At 40.3% G+C, this 18,136-nt stretch overlaps 2 protein-coding genes across 2 annotated transcripts; both read right to left on the bottom strand.

Moving 5' to 3' along the window:
* Positions 1-762: 762 nt before the first annotated feature.
* On the bottom strand, positions 763-4,751 carry LOC103356347 (4F2 cell-surface antigen heavy chain). The gene is made up of 9 exons (XM_008280450.1): positions 4,385-4,751; positions 3,960-3,986; positions 2,800-2,988; positions 2,622-2,707; positions 2,440-2,517; positions 2,300-2,355; positions 2,017-2,212; positions 1,411-1,518; positions 763-1,137 (listed from the first exon to the last, which is right to left on the bottom strand). The coding sequence occupies exons 1-9, from the start codon at positions 4,749-4,751 to the stop codon at positions 763-765; spliced, it is 1,482 nt and encodes a 493-aa protein (XP_008278672.1).
* A 4,044-nt stretch (positions 4,752-8,795) lies between these two features.
* Positions 8,796-14,037, bottom strand: ppm1na (protein phosphatase, Mg2+/Mn2+ dependent, 1Na (putative)). The gene is made up of 6 exons (XM_008280430.1): positions 13,632-14,037; positions 12,208-12,779; positions 9,885-10,002; positions 9,684-9,798; positions 9,517-9,580; positions 8,796-9,015 (listed from the first exon to the last, which is right to left on the bottom strand). Exons 1-6 carry the CDS (start codon positions 14,035-14,037, stop codon positions 8,983-8,985), a joined length of 1,308 nt encoding a protein of 435 aa, XP_008278652.1. The 3' UTR covers positions 8,796-8,982.
* Between the last annotated feature and the right edge of the window lie 4,099 nt (positions 14,038-18,136).

Below are 18,136 nucleotides of genomic sequence, written 5' to 3' on the forward strand. Positions count from 1 at the left end.
ACCTCGCCGTTTTTCAAACATGGCAGATTTCCTGTCGAGGGTACAGAAACATGCTAATGGACTTTTTTGTGCGTCACAAGTTGTTACATATGTGTAGCAAATGTAGTAGTTGTAAATCAAACATAGCCCCAATGGGAATCTGTTGAAATATTGTAGGGGGCGCCGTTGAGCCGTGTTGCATTTTACAACTTGGCCCAGCCTGACTTTTTTATTCATCCTGTCCTGCTCTATATGCCTACAAAATTGCGTAGCTCTAGGCCAAATGTGCTTTTGACAATTTAGAAGGTGGCGCTGTGGAGCAATTTTTCTATTGAAGTGTGTATTGTTCTTCCAAATTATAAAATTTTTCACTGGGTCTGATGTACATGGCAATTTTGGTGAGTTTTCGAGTATGTTTAGGGCCTCAAAAACGCATGTCTTTGGCACGAATAATAATAACAATCCAAGCAGTTCCAATAGGGTCTTCGCAGTCCATAGACATGACATGCTTTAAGTTTAGCCTGCATCAGCACTTTGAACTGGTTTCATCAGCTCGTCTCTACATAATTTATCAATGGAGAGATTTTACTATAAATAAAACATACGTCTATTTATGTACACAGTCCTGACAGCAAATGATACCACACAGAATCATTCTTTTATTTTTCAGTGACCACTGAGCACATATCAGTCAGAAATTTAAAAAAAAAAACATTTAGATATTCGCCAGTCTGTGAGAGGAAAACTTAAATCCCAGCATCTAAATGTGAACACACAGACGCTCTACGAGTAGTTTCCTTCCTTGAACAGTTTGATGACGATGGCTTCGTGCGGTTGCAGTTGGAGCGTGTACAGAGACGTGGAGCCCATTCGGTCCATCCCTGTGCTGGTCACGAACACTCCGGCTTGAGGCAGACTCCGGGCCCAGTCAGGATCCAGAGCTTGAACCTCAGGCCCGACGTTGAGCAGAATGAGGAAATGGACGCAACCCCAGGAGCGCAGGAAGGCCAGGACCGGGGGGGACGACGGAGAGGAAACAGTGGAGTTCGAGGACGAGGTGTTGAAGGGGAGGAAGGTGAAGCTGCCATAAAGGAGAGCTTCTTCTCTGAATCTGGAGCGGCTCAGGGAGGTGAAGAGAGCTTTCGCCTTCTCCTTGTCCTGAGGGAGGGAAACGTGTCAAGAGTTATATATAACCCAACTAACTTGCACATTCATTTGTTGAATAAGTCAGAGGACAGGATGCATTCAGGCATTTCTGAAGCAACAGCTGGCTTTATTACTCACCACGTGGGAGTCTGATGGCTCATCCGTCTCTCTGTGCGATGAGTCTGATTTCAGAAACACATGCTGCACAGAAGAGAGGTTGTATTTGGGATCAGCGGCTTTTAAACTGAATGATTAATGGGTTCAAATACTCAGACAAGTCCCCACCTGCGTTTGGTCGATCTCCTCGTCATATTGGACCGCAGGCGATCCAGGCAGAGTCATCATCAATACCATCAGTAGATTCTTCAAGTCATGAGATGTTTTACCTCCAACCTGCAGAGAAAAATCACAGCCGTGTAACACCACCGAAGAGCTGTGAAACAATATAGTAAAACTGCTTGTCATTCACCAAAAGATACAACAATTCATATATAGTGATGAGTGATTAATAGGAAGAATCGTTTTTCAAGCAAGCATGCCAATTACTCAGGATCTTAGCCAACTGACGTACTTGTAAAATTATATTTTCTGTGTCAGACAAAGAAAACCAAAGTAAAAATACAGCCTACATTACAACTCAGGGTGCTTTTGCATTCGTGAAAATGGTGAAATTTATGAAACTGGTGGCATTCACAGAGAGTGGTGTAAAATGATATCAAGTATAAGTTAATGTCAATATTCAGTTAATATTTACACGATATATTCTGCAGTTTAAAAGTGAAACGCCGCCAGTTAAAATAGAAATAACACCTAATGTACAGCTGTGGCTACTTTAAAGCTCATCTACTTTCCTTTGTGTTTTAGAAATTCTTATTCTGATGACTTGCTTACCGTCCAGCTGGGCCACACATGTTCTTCTCGTGTTTGCAAGTGTCTCTCTATCGCGTCAGCCACCTCCTGAGTGGACAGGAGGCGATGAGAATACGGCAGAATGGACCTCATGACCACATCCACCATCGTGGCGTTGATCTGGCTGGAGTTGTTCAGTGGACGAAGAACATCTGTCGTCTGTTTTACCACCACAATCCTGAAGAGACAAACTGGTTGTTATTCCAAAAACTATAAAGCTTCCCTTCATATAAACATCTGTCAACATCTGCACGTGTAACTCCACCTTTCCTCCTCCTCAGTGCTGAACTCCTTGAAGACTCCTCTCACCTCCAGCAGAGTCTAAAATGTAAAGATTTATTTATGAAAGCTGAGCTTATGGAAACACTGCTGGGAATAAAAAAAATTCAAAGCATATGATTTTGCCTTTTCTGAATAGGCTGCATCAGTGTCACAGATTGCAAAACCGGCGACCCCTTGCTCCAACCAGAACCGGAGTGCATGCTGTGGAAATAGAAAAAAAAAAAAGATGCTGTAATGTTTTCAGAAACCTCATCACTACAATAGCTGCTTGACCAGAGAGCAGCTTTTACCTTTACAGCAGAAACTGAGAGGTTTGGTGACTCGTCTGTGTTCCCTGCATCCTGATGTCCCGACAGATCCGGCTCACAGAAGTCTAACACCACTTTGAGATCTGCAGAACCACCATGGAGCTTGATAATCAGCAACAAAGCAGGACAAAAACGGTTCTGCAGGTCGTTTAATAAAAAGAAGTCATTTGCTCACCTGCTTTGTTGCTCTCTGTGAGCAGATGTTGGATCTGAGCCACCATACCCGAGTTTTTGCCGACGGCAGTGAGGTTTAAAGGAGATGCTTCCTTTTTAAACAGACCCTCCAGGATTAGAGCTCCGACACCCAAAGACCTGAGGAAGGGAAGCTGCTCGCACACAGCTTCAGACACATCCAACAGAGTTACTAACATTTAATCAAAGTTGTGCTCTGTTTCCTCAGATTTTCACTTTATGTAATTGTTGCTTTATCCAGCTTTTAGTTAATGTTTTGTTTTTTTATGTCGTATGCAACAGGTGCTCATTTTGGATCATTAAAGAGTCTAATATTTCAAAGCAAATACAATTCCAATGCTCTCCTAATCTTTTTGTTGCAAGCATTTGGTAACCTAAAGCATTAATGTCATGTGTCTGTTAGAGACACTTTCTTGTGTTGATCTGAAAATATATTCTTACAGTTATTGAGACATTGTACATTTTTTTATTTTTTTTGCTTATGTGTTGATGTGTAGCTTTTTCCCCACTCATGTTAGACCTCACCTTAGACTTGCTTCGTTAGAATAATTATTTTGTTGCTGATTTAAATACAGTGAATAGTCATGTAATTTTACAATTAAATGTTGTAAAGAGCAAATTATGATTCGTCAAAGTACTGTTCTGACATTATTTACAGTTTTGGCCTGTTCTTGTTGTTCTTCTTTTTTTCTTTTACAGTCATCCTGCAAAGTAGTACTTGTTGTTCTGTGATGTTACCAGATATAATCTGTAATTTTACAAAAAAATAAATAAATCAGAAATCAGGATAATAATAGCAATTAATTTTACAATGAAATGTTGTAAAAAAAAAACAAAAAACAAAAACAAAAACAAAAACAAATTATGATTCATCAAAGTACTTCTTGTTCTCGTGGTATTTATTTTTTGAAGTGGACATTAGTTACAGTTTTGGCCCATTCTTCTTCTTCTTCTTCTTCTTTTTTTACAGTCAACCTGCAAAGTAATACTTTTGTTCTGTTTCTTTGCTTTATATAATCTGTAATTTTACAAAAGAAAAATCCGTATAATAATAAAAAGTAATTTTCTGTCCTTACTATACATAGTGTTTCTTGTAAACTGTACAAACAGTGACAGTCATGCCAAATATCTGTCAAAAAATACATAATTTTGCAGAGTTCAATGTTGTAACTTTATGGACAATTTTATAACAATAGAACAAATTACCATTGATGAAAACAGTGATATTAGTTTAGGCTATTTAAAGTTTGTAAATTAATATTTTTATTTATTTAATTAGATTGTATTAGTTATTATCAATAATTTAACTTAATTAGGAAAATCTGTACAATAACAGTTAATAGTTAAAAATGTACACTTTAGAACAGTTTGGAGAACCGCGTGTGTTTTAGTGTGACTGTGTGGAGGTTTGGACACCTCCTGACCAGCAGGGGGCGCACGTTCTGATCAAGTTCAAGGAACTTCTGCAGTAGGAATAAAGATGCATATGCAAACTTTTTTAGTGCAGAAAAGTCGTTTAATCTAAATCTGACCTCCCACCAGTGTCGTGTGTTCTTTAGCCCTACCACTGATGCCCTCTGACCCCCGGGCCTCCAGCAGCACCTCCGGCTGCAGCTGGTAGAACAGGGACTTCTGCCACCAGCGGAGCGGAGTCGCCACCGGCCGGGGGCTCATGGTGATGATGGCGACGGAGATGGCGAGCATGGACACCCAGGACAACCAGAACAGCAGCACCAGGTAGCACCGCACCTTCCTCCACCCCGGACCACCGGCGGCCACCTCCAGCTCCTGCCGACTCATGGGCTCCCACTGCCGGCCGCGCTCCGGCTCCGTCTCCGGGATGAGCAGCGGAGCCTCCTCCGAGCTGCCCGCGGCGCCCGGCAGCCCGGGGCCTGGCACGCTGCCGTAGCCGGTGTCTCCTGCGTTCAGAGGCATCACGGCCGGCTGCAGGTTGGTGACACGGATTAAGGGCTTTAATTACAACATGCAGGCGGAAGTTGGACAGCTGCTGCTGGGCTGAAGTTTCTGTTTGGGTCAGTTTGTTCCTAAAGTCCAGATGGAAGCACAGCTGTAGGATTGAGCTTTTTCTGCTCCTACCTGTTTTACAAACTTGCTTTAATCACATAAATCAACCACTTTGACATGATCCAGGTGAGGTGACACACAGACAAATCCTCTGAGCATCCCTCAGCACACTGACTGTCTTACTGTTGGCACAATCAGATAAGATCAGGTGTTATTCATGCCACAGGGGAAATGTGCAGTTTTATAGCAGCAAAGAGGAGAGTGTGAGAAATTCAGCAACATCAGGAGAAAAAGAAACAAGAAACATGCATAAGAACTGTTGATATAGTGCAGATTCTTGTACAGATTTCTCTAAGTGTATAAAATAATATTCCCCAGGATGTTTCTATAAGACGCTGGTGTTGCACAGATTCTAGTGATGTTGCACTAATTCTTTTATATATAGAAAAGGAGTTTATTGTACAGAGTAATTCATTGCATTGCATTTCTGTTGCACTGGAGTTTCCCTGTGAAGGTTCAGGTTTACTGTAGGTTTCCAGGTGATGTTTTCTCTCACTGTGCAGGACATAAACACACTGAAGGATCTGTTGCATGACCTCAAACATCTCACAAAGTCAGGAATGTGCCCCGTAGGCTAAGTTAACCCACAGTTTCCCATTTTTCAGTCTGAATACAAACACCTAGATGCCTATATGTGCATTAAACTAGATTTTAGTCCTGGCAATTTGTCCTTATCTCCACGGAGGCTTCTTCTTCAATTTCAGTGTCAGTGATGGAGGACAAAATCCAGACTTCTCCTTCCTTGTATGAATTTTGCAGTTCAGCTGAAACTAAAATGAGGTCTCTGCAGTCTAAATTTGTCAAAGCTACATTATAAATGTTTTTAAGTTCATCCTGTAAGTTCCCCTGCTGCCTTAAAACTGTGAGTTCACTTCACTTTAATGAATCAGTTCAATAGAGTTAAATTAGCTGTAGCAGAAAACAAGTTCATTAACCTGAAGATATATTAAGTTGAACCAACTAGTCACAGACAACGGTTACACTCAGACTTGCTTTCTTTCTGTATTTGTTTATTTAATATTGAGAACTTACAGCCTCAGATGTTGAAGTCATGTTTGATCAGTCAGTACAAAGACTGTGAGGCTACTAAGTTGTTTTTTTATTGTTAGCGTTGCTTGTGTTACTCTAAAAAGAAACAATCTTCAATTAATTTAATATGCATTAAAAACTAAGCTAAGTTTGCATCATGTGTGTTTTCTCAGACTATTAAAAACAAGAGTCTGTAGAGTTTAACCTCTCTAGCAATGCATCCTGGGAAGTCTGCTCATGTGCTGGTTTTTGTTTTTTATGGACTTGAGTGAACTCTCATCTGTTCATTTATTCAACTCATAGTTTTCAGGCTGGAGTTGTAAAACCTTTGAGGTGTTAAAGTGGTCTGACAAACGTGAAGTTCAAATAGCTACAAATTAGCTTCACTCAAATATTTACATTGATTCAACTAGAAAAGAAAAGTCCATTTGACTAATGTCTTTCAACATGTTTAACATTTTAAACACCATACTTCTGCTTTGTTTTGCTATTCCTCTGTTGCAGCTTAGCGAAGAAACAAACCTTTTCTGGAAGTCCAAAACAAGTTTTTCCTAAATATCAAAGAGTTTGCAATCAAAAACTTTTGAAAGCGATAGGAGCTCATTTTTATCATCATCGCCTTCACTTGCATTGCAAATCTATCTCAGTGATAACAAAAAACATTTACATACACTGCCAATTTTTACGACTCCAACTCCAAGTAGTACATCAATGATTTAAAAACAGCAGCTTCACAATTATGTCTTATGAGACCATACCAACAAAACAAGGTTTTATTTTAACAATAGAGAGAAACAAGCAGAATTCAGCATGTTATAGATGCTTACAAGTTACCTGAATGTGTCTACGTATTCTATTTATTGCATTTCCTATGTCTTGTATCTTCTTATTGCAAATACTTCAGTCTGATATCTGCTTTGCTCATACTTTCTACCTTCATTTCATATTTCATTGCTATATTTCCTTATTTCCGTCTGTGCTTGTAACCTCTACCTGCAGCTCTCTTGTCCAAGTAAACACTGCATAAACTTTTCTATTAGTTCCAGTGAAATACTGACATTTACGAGCCTTACCTGAGAGCGATTGCTGGTTTAGGGGCCCTCTGGCAGTTGTAAGGCCATAAACAACTGCTCAGTTCAACTGCTGCGTCTTTGAACTATGTGAGGAAACTCTGGCAAACTCAACACCGAAAGGCTCCAGCTGGCCGGTTCAGGTTCAGACCCACAACCCTCCGAGGCAACATTAACCACTTTGTGAAAGTGCAGTTTATCTAAACAGCACAGAAATGTAGTCATTACTCACGTTTTCCTCAGTTTCCTGATTTGCCTTCTCCTCAGGTCCTTTTTCTTCGCTTCACTGCTTCTTTTTCTTTATCTTTGTCCGCAAGTGTTCCCAGCTGAGCAGAGCTGTCCTGAATATTTGAGTGATTCTGAATGTCGGGACGGAGGAGGTGAGAAGGACACGCCGTCCAATAAAAACTCCGCTCAGTCAATTAATACAGAGGTGCTGAGCCTCACCACACCCTCGCAACACATTCTGAAGAACCCATGACTGCAAAACAGAGCCGCTCTGAAGTCCCTCGTGTGTTAGTTTGGCTTTGACTTGAACTGTTCGACTTCGGTTTTTGATTGTAGAGACACTAATACAGGCTAAGAGGTGATTTAAGGGAGCTTTTCTACATTTCTTGTAGTTTTCAGAGTGTGCACTAAATGTCTTTCACTCTTGAATTGCAAGAAATTAGCATATACTGAGATTTAATATATAATCTGGTGTTGTAGTTTATGTAAAACCCTGTGGCCTCATTTTCTGATGTGTGTAGAAAAGCGAATTAGAGCTAAAATCATTACTACTAGTAGTCTTATAATAGATTCAGCCAGCTTTTGAGCAAACATGCCAAACTTTTACTTTTTTTTCTGTCTTAATGACTTAACTGGACTGTTGGTTGGACAATACAAACACTTTGAAGTTGAAGATGGACATATAAAATTACATTTTTGATATTTCACTGTTAAAAAAGGGAGAAATGAATCAACAGATGGATCGGTAATCAATTATTTGAAGCCTTGAGATGCTATGACTGCAATCAAAATAGGTCACCTCCTCTGCTGTCACAAACATAGTAGTGTCAAGTATTAAAGCACAAGTATCTACCTATGATTTTACATTTACAGTATAATAATGGAACAAACTACCAACATAATAAGCCTGTTTGCTATAAAATATCCTGCAAGAAAACAACTTTTAAGTCACAAGGTGACGTGATGCATCACACATCCCCTCCAAAGCGCCTCACGTTTAATGAGGCATGTGTGCTAATTCCCGGGAACATCTCATCCTTCTCCCTTAGTACGGCCCTCTAAACCCCCTCCATCTTGTTGTCCAGCTCTCTCCCGCATTCTTCATCCTTTTGCGTCTTCCCCTCTGGCTTTCTTCTCTTACGGCAAACACCTATGTTGCTATAACAAGTCATTGTCATCCGTGTCACCTTTACTCCTTGGCAGCGTTGTGCAAACTGATTATTTACTGACAGATGCTGCGATTCATCACGAGACTCTCTGATACACATGCGGCCGCACGTGGAGCTAAAAAAAATGAAATCAAAGTTGTTGTTTTACTGCTTCAGCTTTGCATGATGCATTGGTTGAGAAAGAGGGGTGTCAGGTCATTTGTTATCTTTATGTTCAGTTTGTATACAGTATCACAAAGTATTGTAAATGAGCTGACTGAGACTGAAGCCTCTTGCGCATTGTAGATATCTATCAATGTCTCACCAAGCATTATAAATATTATTAAATAGTTCCCATCAAGTAACAAATCACATTTGAAGATAGAGTCCAAGTATTACAAAAACCAACACGGCGGGTGTTTCATCCAAATTTCATTTTAATCGACCAGGAAGCAAATATTTATGGCTGTAGTCAAAGAGAATATATCACATGAGGAATCGTCCGCAGTTTAGCGCTCGTCTAAAATGTAAAGTTTCTCATTTAAGCATCGTGGTCTCCATAGAGACTGTGAAGCTGATGTTGACTCTGTTTCCATGGTAACTGCTTCAATTTGAGTCTTCCTCTGATCCTTCGATGTCCTGAAACATCACAAGAGTTGGAGTTAGAACTGCTTTACTTTGTACGTGTGACTTTATTTTAAAGCTCTATTGTACAACAAGTACTTGTATAAGTTTATAAATTAATTTCTGGTTCCAGCTGCTCAAATGTATGCATTCGCTGCTTTGCTTTGTTCTTAATTTACTGAACCTCTTTAAAGCACAACGAGGATGTCACCTGCAACATCATCAGTTTATTACCATAAAATAATGAAAAGTGCAAAATTCTTCAAAGCTTGAGCTTGAACCATTTGTGCAGTTTAAAAACTAAATAATGGATTGTATTTAAGCTGTAACAGTTATTAGATGAGAGAAAATAATCAAAGTTATTTGCAAACTGACTTTTATGTAATTTTAAAAGTCGGAGGTCGTGACTTGTGGTTTAATCGTTGTCAAAAGCACTGTACATTGAATGAAACTGGATAGAAAATATTAACTTTGTTGTGACAGAAGACGCATCTCTACATTAGCATCAGCTCTTACCATTGGCTCCTGACTCCTCAGAGCCATGACGTGTTTTTGATATGCAGAAATGATACAGTCTCGTCTGCAAACAGAGAAACAGTGGTTGTACATGAAAGATTTGTACTTTGAATCCCCAAAATTGATTCCATTGTAAACTGCTCAGTGTCTGCAGATGAAATGCTCACTTGCTGGTGATGCCTCCTCCTGGTGGAAGCCCAGGCATCTCCTCAGCTGCCAGGAATTTAATCACATACAGAAGGTCGGGGTCCTCTTCTCTGGACCGCATCATCTGAAGAATTTCTGTGATGTGAGATAGTCAGACCTTATGGTTAGAAAACATGGAAATAATAGTCTGAAGTGCAGAGTGTTTAGCTGCAGGATCTCACCTTCCACTTTCATATCAATCTGCTGCTCCAGCTCGGCCTCCTGCTGCAGTGCCTCCTGCGACACCTGGGGGGCGCCGGGGAAGCAGACGAGGATGATGCTGATGTTATCCAGGCTGCCCTGCAGAGGGAGACAGAGCAGGTTTAACACGAGTGGAAATAAAAGAAACAGCAGTGGTGAGTGTATTTACTCATGTGCAACTTGAAGTTCTTGTACTTTACTTGAGTGTTGTTATTTTACGTCATACCTTTACTTCACTGCATTCAAGGTGAAATATTTCACATTTTAATTGCGTACATTTGACAGCTATAGTTACTATTTTTTTGCAAATTCAGACTTCCAAAAGCTATAATTAGTATATTTACAATGACACATTGTCGTACAGTTACTGTAACTCCCCAGAGGTTTATAAAATACTTAACAATTGTGCCACCCCAACCAGTTTAACTGTTGCTGTTTATCTGTCAGTGCTTATAATTTATTAGTGGTATTTATGACACATAATGGGCACATTTACTTTTGACAATTATACTTTGGAACATATTTTGTTACTAACACTTATTTACTTTTACTGAACTAAAAATTTGAATGTAAGACTTGTATAGTGGTAGTTTTACTTTATCTGAGTCTTTCTTCCACTCCTAGAAAAAAAGACCTGTTGATTAGAAAACATAAGGTGACAGAACTATCTGTTTGGTAAGCTGGTCAGATTTTTAATATTTCAGTTGATTAGGTGAATTTCACGGGCCGATATTTTAGCAAATTAGCGTTTTAATAAGATATTAATATCCTATGATGTTGCCCTTAAGTTATGATATACAAAGGGATTACTCCCTCTCGTGGCTGTGGCTAAGTTACTGTGGAGTTATAAACATCCCTCTGTTGGCCATGACATCAGAGCTGCGAGCAGCGAGGCTCACTGTGTACTGGAACAAGGTACAGTAAGCCTTTTTAGGTGAAATAAATAGCAGCCCATCGCGGTCAGGATAAAGCCTCTGAGCTGGTGCACAAGCTCCCGTCAACACACTCACATTCAACCTTAATCCCAACCATGTGCAGCTCTTCTCCCCTCCTATATCCCATGTCCCAGGATGCCTTAATACAGCTATTTATAGGGCAGGCAAAGGGCTCGTCGGTGTTCAGACAGACAGTTTTGAAAAAGAAGACGAGCAGGAGAAATCTCCTTGCATAACGGTGTCAGTGTCCTGCCTCCACCACGCCCTCGTCTTAAAGTACAGCTTCCCATTCATGAATCTACCTACTGTGACATGACGTGGCTTATTGTTAAGTCCGGTGTGTTTGAAGTATTTGGCAGAAGTTCTGCTGAGCTAAGACTACAGCTGCATGTACACATGTGTGGGGGATTTAAGTAGCTAAATTTAAATTTCCATTCATTTTTGGGAGCTGCTGTATTGTAATCTGTGCTTGTAGTGAGAACCTATGAGACTTATGAGTCTTGAACTAACTCGCTGATCGTTAACATATTCTGTATATCTACAATCACTTAGAATGAACAAGTATTATATTATTTTGGCCTGCTGTTTTTGTTGCATTCAAATGTTTTAACACCGAATAAATTGACACAAAGGAAGGTCTCTCCACCACCTGTGTTGTGGTCAGAGCTGAAAATCTTAAGCTTGTTTCTCGGGCTGCCGCTGATGATTATTTTTAACTGTAGTGAAGATAATCTGCAGATTATTTTCTTGGATAATCATTTAGTCTTGGTGTATTTGCTCGTTCTGCCTGACAAACGGTCACAAAATGTTCTATTCTGTAGCAAGTCAGGACGTTTCTTTTAGCATTTTTGTGTAAAAATGATTTTTTATAATTATGTTATTATCATCTTAATTGTTGCCAAACACTGTTCTGTTGACAAAACTAAATAATTAATGGCGTATATCGTTCAGCTTTTATAGTATTCACCGGAATGTGTGCGTTGGCCTCCATGATGACATTAAATATCAGGTCAGATTTGTTTCTATAGCTTCAGTGAGATAGTTTCTGATTTCAAACAAAACACTGCCTGTTTTTCTTTTAGACTACAACACTTGCATGTTAAGTGTTGTTTTTACTCATCAATCCTGGAATTTAAACAACATCTATGACACATAATGGTCATAATAAAGCTGATTTAATGTGCATATTAGTTAACTATCTAGTTGATAAATAACTTAGTTTCTTCTCCATTAAACATCTGCAGTGTGTTCCAGCCTATCTGTGATTTTAGTTTAGCCGTGCTGAACAGTCACAAATGTAAAAATCGACTGTGAGAATGTTCCACTTTAGTTGTGGATGTTTGTGTGGTATTCTGGCCTGACTTCTCACCTTATAGAGGCAGAGGTCAATGACTTGGGTGCAGATCTCTCTCAGGTCGTCGCACACCTGCAGGCGGCTGCGCACAAACGCGCACAGTTCTTCATTCCCAATGGCGTCCCACACGCCGTCGCACGCCAGGATGAGGAACTCGTCTTCAGGCGTCCTCTCCAGCTCGTACACCTCCGGCTCCGGCGACACCAGCTGCTCCGTCTGCGGCCTCCAGTCCACCTCCTTGAAGTCAAAGTCTCCCAGCGCTCTGGAGACAGCCAGCGAGCCGTTGACTCTCTGCAGGGTCACCGAGCCGCCAGCGTTCTGGATGCGCTCCTTTTCCCTGGGGTTGAACGGCTTGTGGTCCTCGGTGTAGAAGACCACCTGGCCGTTGTGGCAGAGCAGCGTGCGCGAGTCTCCGCAGTTGATGAAGTAAATGTGGCGCGGCGAGATCATGACGGCGGCCGCCGTGGAGCCGCTTCTGTCCCAGTTGTCCTGGCGAGCCAGTTTGTGCATGTGACGGTCGATGTCGAGGAAGCCTTCACGGATCCCTTCCTTCACCTGCTCAGGGTCCTCGTTTGCTGTGATCCCACCTGTTGGAATAGAAGGTGAAACACTGATTTACACCTTACTGGTTTGGAGCGTTGCTGTGTTGTTCGGTACCATAAAGACTGGTCATGTGTTTGACAAGTGAAATCACATTTAACTTTTAGTAGCACTGTCCAAACTCAGAGTACTAAAACCTCCACAGCAGAGAGAAGACCTCATCTCTGTCTCATCTCTATGTTGGAGCAAAGAAAAAAAGGGCAACACATTGTTTAAAATTTGTGTTGTTGTTTACTACAGACGGATTGGATTGAAAATTATTTAATCAAGAAAGATCTTTTTCTAGGGCTACTAAACTCCAAAATTCTCGTTTTGGAGTGTTTTACCGTATGTGTTTATCATCTCTCAGTATGTATTTGCTGTGACATGTGGCACTTTAGATAATCCAACCCACGTTAGTCTCACTCTAGTTAAATCAAGCATGTTGTGTTGCTAAAACAAACCAGTTTTCCTGCTCTTCAAAGGATTTGTTTGTGCCAAATATATTACAGTTATTCAGTGTAGTTTTACATAAAGTATATGGAGGACAACACGTGTCAGAAATGCAAACATTGTATGTTTTCTGTTTTCAGAAAACTTCGCTGAAGCATTTGAAATGCCAAACTGGTTCTACCTTGCATGAGATTCTTTACAATCATTCATGAGATGCTTTGGTCCAAATAGACTTGCGGAAGGTGCATTTAAAGTCTGTGAGATAATATTTAAAATCGTAAAAAACTGTATGTGCACCCCTTCCAAACAAACAGCTTAAAGCAGTCAGGACCACAATTCAGAGCCTAAAGTCAGAATATACATCTTTAACTGTCTTGAATAATTAGATTTATCTTATTGGTCAGTACCTGTAGCCATGACATGATCCAGCAGGTTTCTGGCGCAGTACTGTGCCACTGTGGTGCCTGCATGTCCATCAAAAACAGCAAAGTATCCCCAGTCTGTCAGCTCTCCTCTCAGTTGGGGCATGCATGTGTGGGCGTCCTCCATCTGAGCCCTCCAGCCCTGCATGCTGGCCACAGCATAGTTCACCCCCAAATGGGACCCCCCCTCTGACACGTGCTTCTCTAGGATGGGGCGCTCCAGGTACGGGCTCGGCATCGAGTCATCCTCGTCCAGGTCGTCCTCCTCTCCGGGCCCCGTTTCCCTGGATCCCCCTTTGAAGAAGAAGGTGACCATCTTCTCCGTCTCTTTGACCAGCTGACGGAGGAAGGAGGGCACCTCCACGTTGCTGGCTCGCCTGGCCGTCCTCATCACGCCGCGGAGCCGGTGCTCAAGCTTCCTGCTGGACCTGGCAGCCGCCCGTCTCCTCCTGGTGCCCCTCCTCCGGCCCTGTGTTTTCCTCAGCAGGTCCAGTGCAACAGTTAAGCTGTAGCACCCAAAGCAGGTAAACAAAAAGTGACTTTAGGTAAGATCCTGTTAAATGAAAAGCTGACTTGGTTTTCTGTTCAGTAATATCAGGGCCATTTTTCCCTTTGCTTAGCTGGAGAATCCTCCTTTTAGCCTTTTTATTATTCCGCGATAAGACTATAAGGTGTCTTCCTCTGTGTCTCTCTGGTTGTGTTTCTTCGTCTCCCTCCCTCCGTTCTTTTCCCCTTCGCTCTATCAGCCCTGCACTTCCATTGGTCCGTCTATTTCCGTTGAATTATCCCTCTGCACTGCCCTCCCTCTGTCTGAGTAACGCTGCTGGATAATCACCCAGCTAGCACACATGACCTGTATGTGCACACAAGCATGGATTATGAGCATCGCATTTTACACAACATGGAGGGAGCCCATGTTTGTTTGGAGATTGTGTTTCTGATATGTGGATTCTTGCATCCAGACAACTTGCATTTCATCATTCTGCATTTTGTCAATTAGTTTCGGGACAAACGCAACACACGCACACAAAAGCCTATTAGGTTTCAAATACAGCTTGTTTGTTTTGGTGTGGGATGTTCTGACATTGTGGGACAACTCTGTGTATTTATTGTGTAAAAACTTGCAATAAGAATTAAGTTTCAAAATGTATTCTTTTGGAAACAGCAGCTGACAAAACAACCTGTGGAAGTTAAATAGTCGTTCTGAAGCTTTTGATCATATCAAGGTTTGTATGATCAGCAGCAGTTTGACTGGTGTCACTGAGGTTTAGGAACACATTTTGAAGCCAAGCTTTTAATAAGTTATGTTTTGTTAAAAATATGTTAAGAAGTCATTTGAACATCTACTTTTCCATGAAAACTAAGATTTCAAAAGTGAGATTAGTGGGTTCACCGGCTATTATTGTATGTCAGTGGTAGATTACTGTGCTGCACAGCTAAACCGCTCTAGAGAGGGTTATTGGAAAAAATTAAAGGGATAGTTCGGTTTCTTTGAAGTGGACTTGTATAAGGTACTTATCTATAGTGTGTATATTACACATAGAGGATGGCAGTCAGTATGACCCCAGGGTCAAAGAAGCACAGAGCCTGAGCAGTGTGCGGCTCTGGGCAGGGTCAGCAGCAAAACATGTATAAGGTACTTATCCATAAGTGTGTATATTACATACAGAGGATGGCAGTCAGTATGACCCCAGGTTCAGAGAAGCACAGAGCCTGTGGGCAGACTCAGCAGCAAAACATGGTTTGGTCATCTAAAAAAAGGCCCAGCTAAATACAACAATAACCGTTTAAGTGTACGCTATATTTACAACATTTTTAATGCTTTACGTTGCTGTCAGGCAGCCCTTTCCAATGGAAACCTGGAGGCTTTTAATCACTGTTGTGTGTTGCTCTCTTCAAAACCACCATTGACAAAACATTTCATTTTACCTCAGTCGCTGGTTTGCCACTGCGTGACTTGTTTTAATGCCAGAAATGTGTTTAAAGTAACAAAGTCACACAATAACACAAACAAACTTACTGATTGAAGCGGCTGTACACCAGTGTACTGTGAGGTAAAACAACTGTTTTTGTCAATGGAGTCTGGCACAATACCACCAAAATAGCCTAAATTAAACCAATAGTTATTTTTTTAGGTGGCAAAATGTATACAGAAGCCCCTGCTGACAGCTGAACCCTGCTGTCCTCCAGTCTGTGTAATGACCATCATACCGTACTGTAGGAAAACCACTGACTGTGGATAAACACTTCCAACAACCCCACTTTAAATACACTGAACTATCCCTTCAAGTCATCCTATTTATTTATGATGGCTTTGTTATATCTGATAATGCAGTGACCTAATTTAATAACTGCTTCATCTCATGTGATACCAAATATATCACTTTATACAATATTCGCTTCATGATAAAGGCCCCTGGGAAAACGTTTGATCTCTGAACTTCACATTTTTCTCTACGGCTTTCTCCTACTATGTAATCTCCTTTAGGTGTCAGCTAAAAGTCACATAAAACTAATTTTGAGATTTGGTTGTTTCTTAAAATGTCAAAAGGCAAAGTAAGTTTTTGTATAAAGCAATGAAAAGGCATTTCAGACTGTTTTTCTGTGCAAAAGAAACTCATGACGAACTACTACTGTGGAATAACACTCAATATAAATGTATGAAGTCACAGTGTTGTGTTATATGCTGGCACCTGTACTGTATGTGGCTTGCTGATTCGTCGCAGCACGACTGATGTGAATCTTAATCTCATTAGCTTTTGGGTATTTCCAGTTTCTGACCTGGTTTCTTGCGGGGAAGCCTGCAGTTTAATAGTGTTAGAGACTATACGTGCGACACTTTGTTCTTGCCCAGCTATAAGCAGGACTAAACCTTTTATCAACTGCTGCTGGTCTGCTCTGGCGGCGTTTCAGGTGAAGCAGGTTTGTTTACCTTTATTTATCCAGCTAAGTCTGAGCGTGCACACCGCAAACAAGATCACGGCGGAAGTGATCAACTTGTGACTGTCTTGTTTTAACGTGATTCATACAGCAACACGTCAGAACTACCAGCACAGAGTTGTTGAATTTAATGTGATATTTCTGTTGATTTGCAGTGAAGTGGTGCTTCTCAAAACTAATTGTCCTACCTTCCATAATAAAATAAAAAAAATAGAATAGAATAGAACTTTATTGATGCCTTTGGTGGAAACCTCAGTGAGATTGCTGATAATACAACTAATAATACAAATAAATAGAACTAATGCTGAAATTAATTCAAAGAAAAAGAACTAATGCTGCTATTATGTCAAACTTAACATTTTAAATCAATAGGAACTGAACAGAAATGAGCAAGCCAACTCTGGAAACCATCTGAAATACAACTGAATTAAAAACAACAGAAACAAGAAAATAATGAAAAACAAAAAACCGTAATAAGTCTGGTTCCAATGCTGAATATTCTTAAATGAAGATTTATTTATTTATTTTATTTTTTGCTTGTTTCAGATAGTTTTGTTTGGCTTTTTTTTCTTTTTTTTTAATTGTTCTTAATGGCTTTTAAAAGAATTTTAAGATTGTGAAATTGAGATCAGCAGTTAATTCAGACCAGGAAGCAACTTTAAAAATGTATTTATTTTTTTTGCTTTATTAACACTGCAGGTTTAATGAAAGCCCTGTCCTGTATGTACCACTTTAATTACAGTGTTCTTTACAGTAGATTTATGAGCAGTCATACAAATTATAAAATGGAAAAACTGAACTTTCACCACTTAACCTAATGTTTTTATTGCACAGACACTTTGGCCTAAAGGCAGACACTGATCTAGACCATCATTAACACTGTACTTGCATCATCTTGTTTCTTTTATTTTATTTTTGTTTGCATTTTTTATTTAAAAATATATATATATACTGTTTGCATTCCTATCTTTATCCGTGTATTTCTTTGCATCATTCACTCTTTGAATTCATCAGTAAAGTGATCCATACTCTTTACAGATGACCTTTTTTCTACATAAAGCAGAATGAAGAGGTCACACATTTTTTCTGCAACTCCTTCATATTCCGTTCTCACCTTTTTCCGTGAATCATGATCCAAACAATTTGCAGCAGCATCAGTGTTAAAGTGACGCAATACTGCCCCCTATTATTCACTACTCCTAAGGCCTTCCCTCAGCTTTATAAAACCTAAAAAGAAAAGACTCAACTAAAAGCTTTTCCTTGACCCTTTGCATTATTTATGATGCAGCTTTTCTGATTAAATTTGGTGTGACTCATTTACATGATTCAATTTGCGAAGCATCTGTATTTCTTATGTGGGAAGCTGGGATATGATCAATATTAGTGACATGGTGAAGCTGACAGACCGTTCTTGCCTTACATCCTTCTCTGTGTATATGTTCATGTTGTACATTATTAATGAGTGATTCCTCCTGCTCCTATGAGATCCTGAGATGGAAGTCACATGACGAGGGAGAGATGGGCAGATAAGGCACAGGTTAGCTATGAAT

The sequence above is a fragment of the Stegastes partitus genome, unplaced genomic scaffold, assembly GCF_000690725.1.
Source record: "Stegastes partitus isolate 25-593 unplaced genomic scaffold, Stegastes_partitus-1.0.2 Scaffold194, whole genome shotgun sequence".
NCBI classification, from domain to species: Eukaryota; Metazoa; Chordata; class Actinopteri; family Pomacentridae; genus Stegastes; species Stegastes partitus.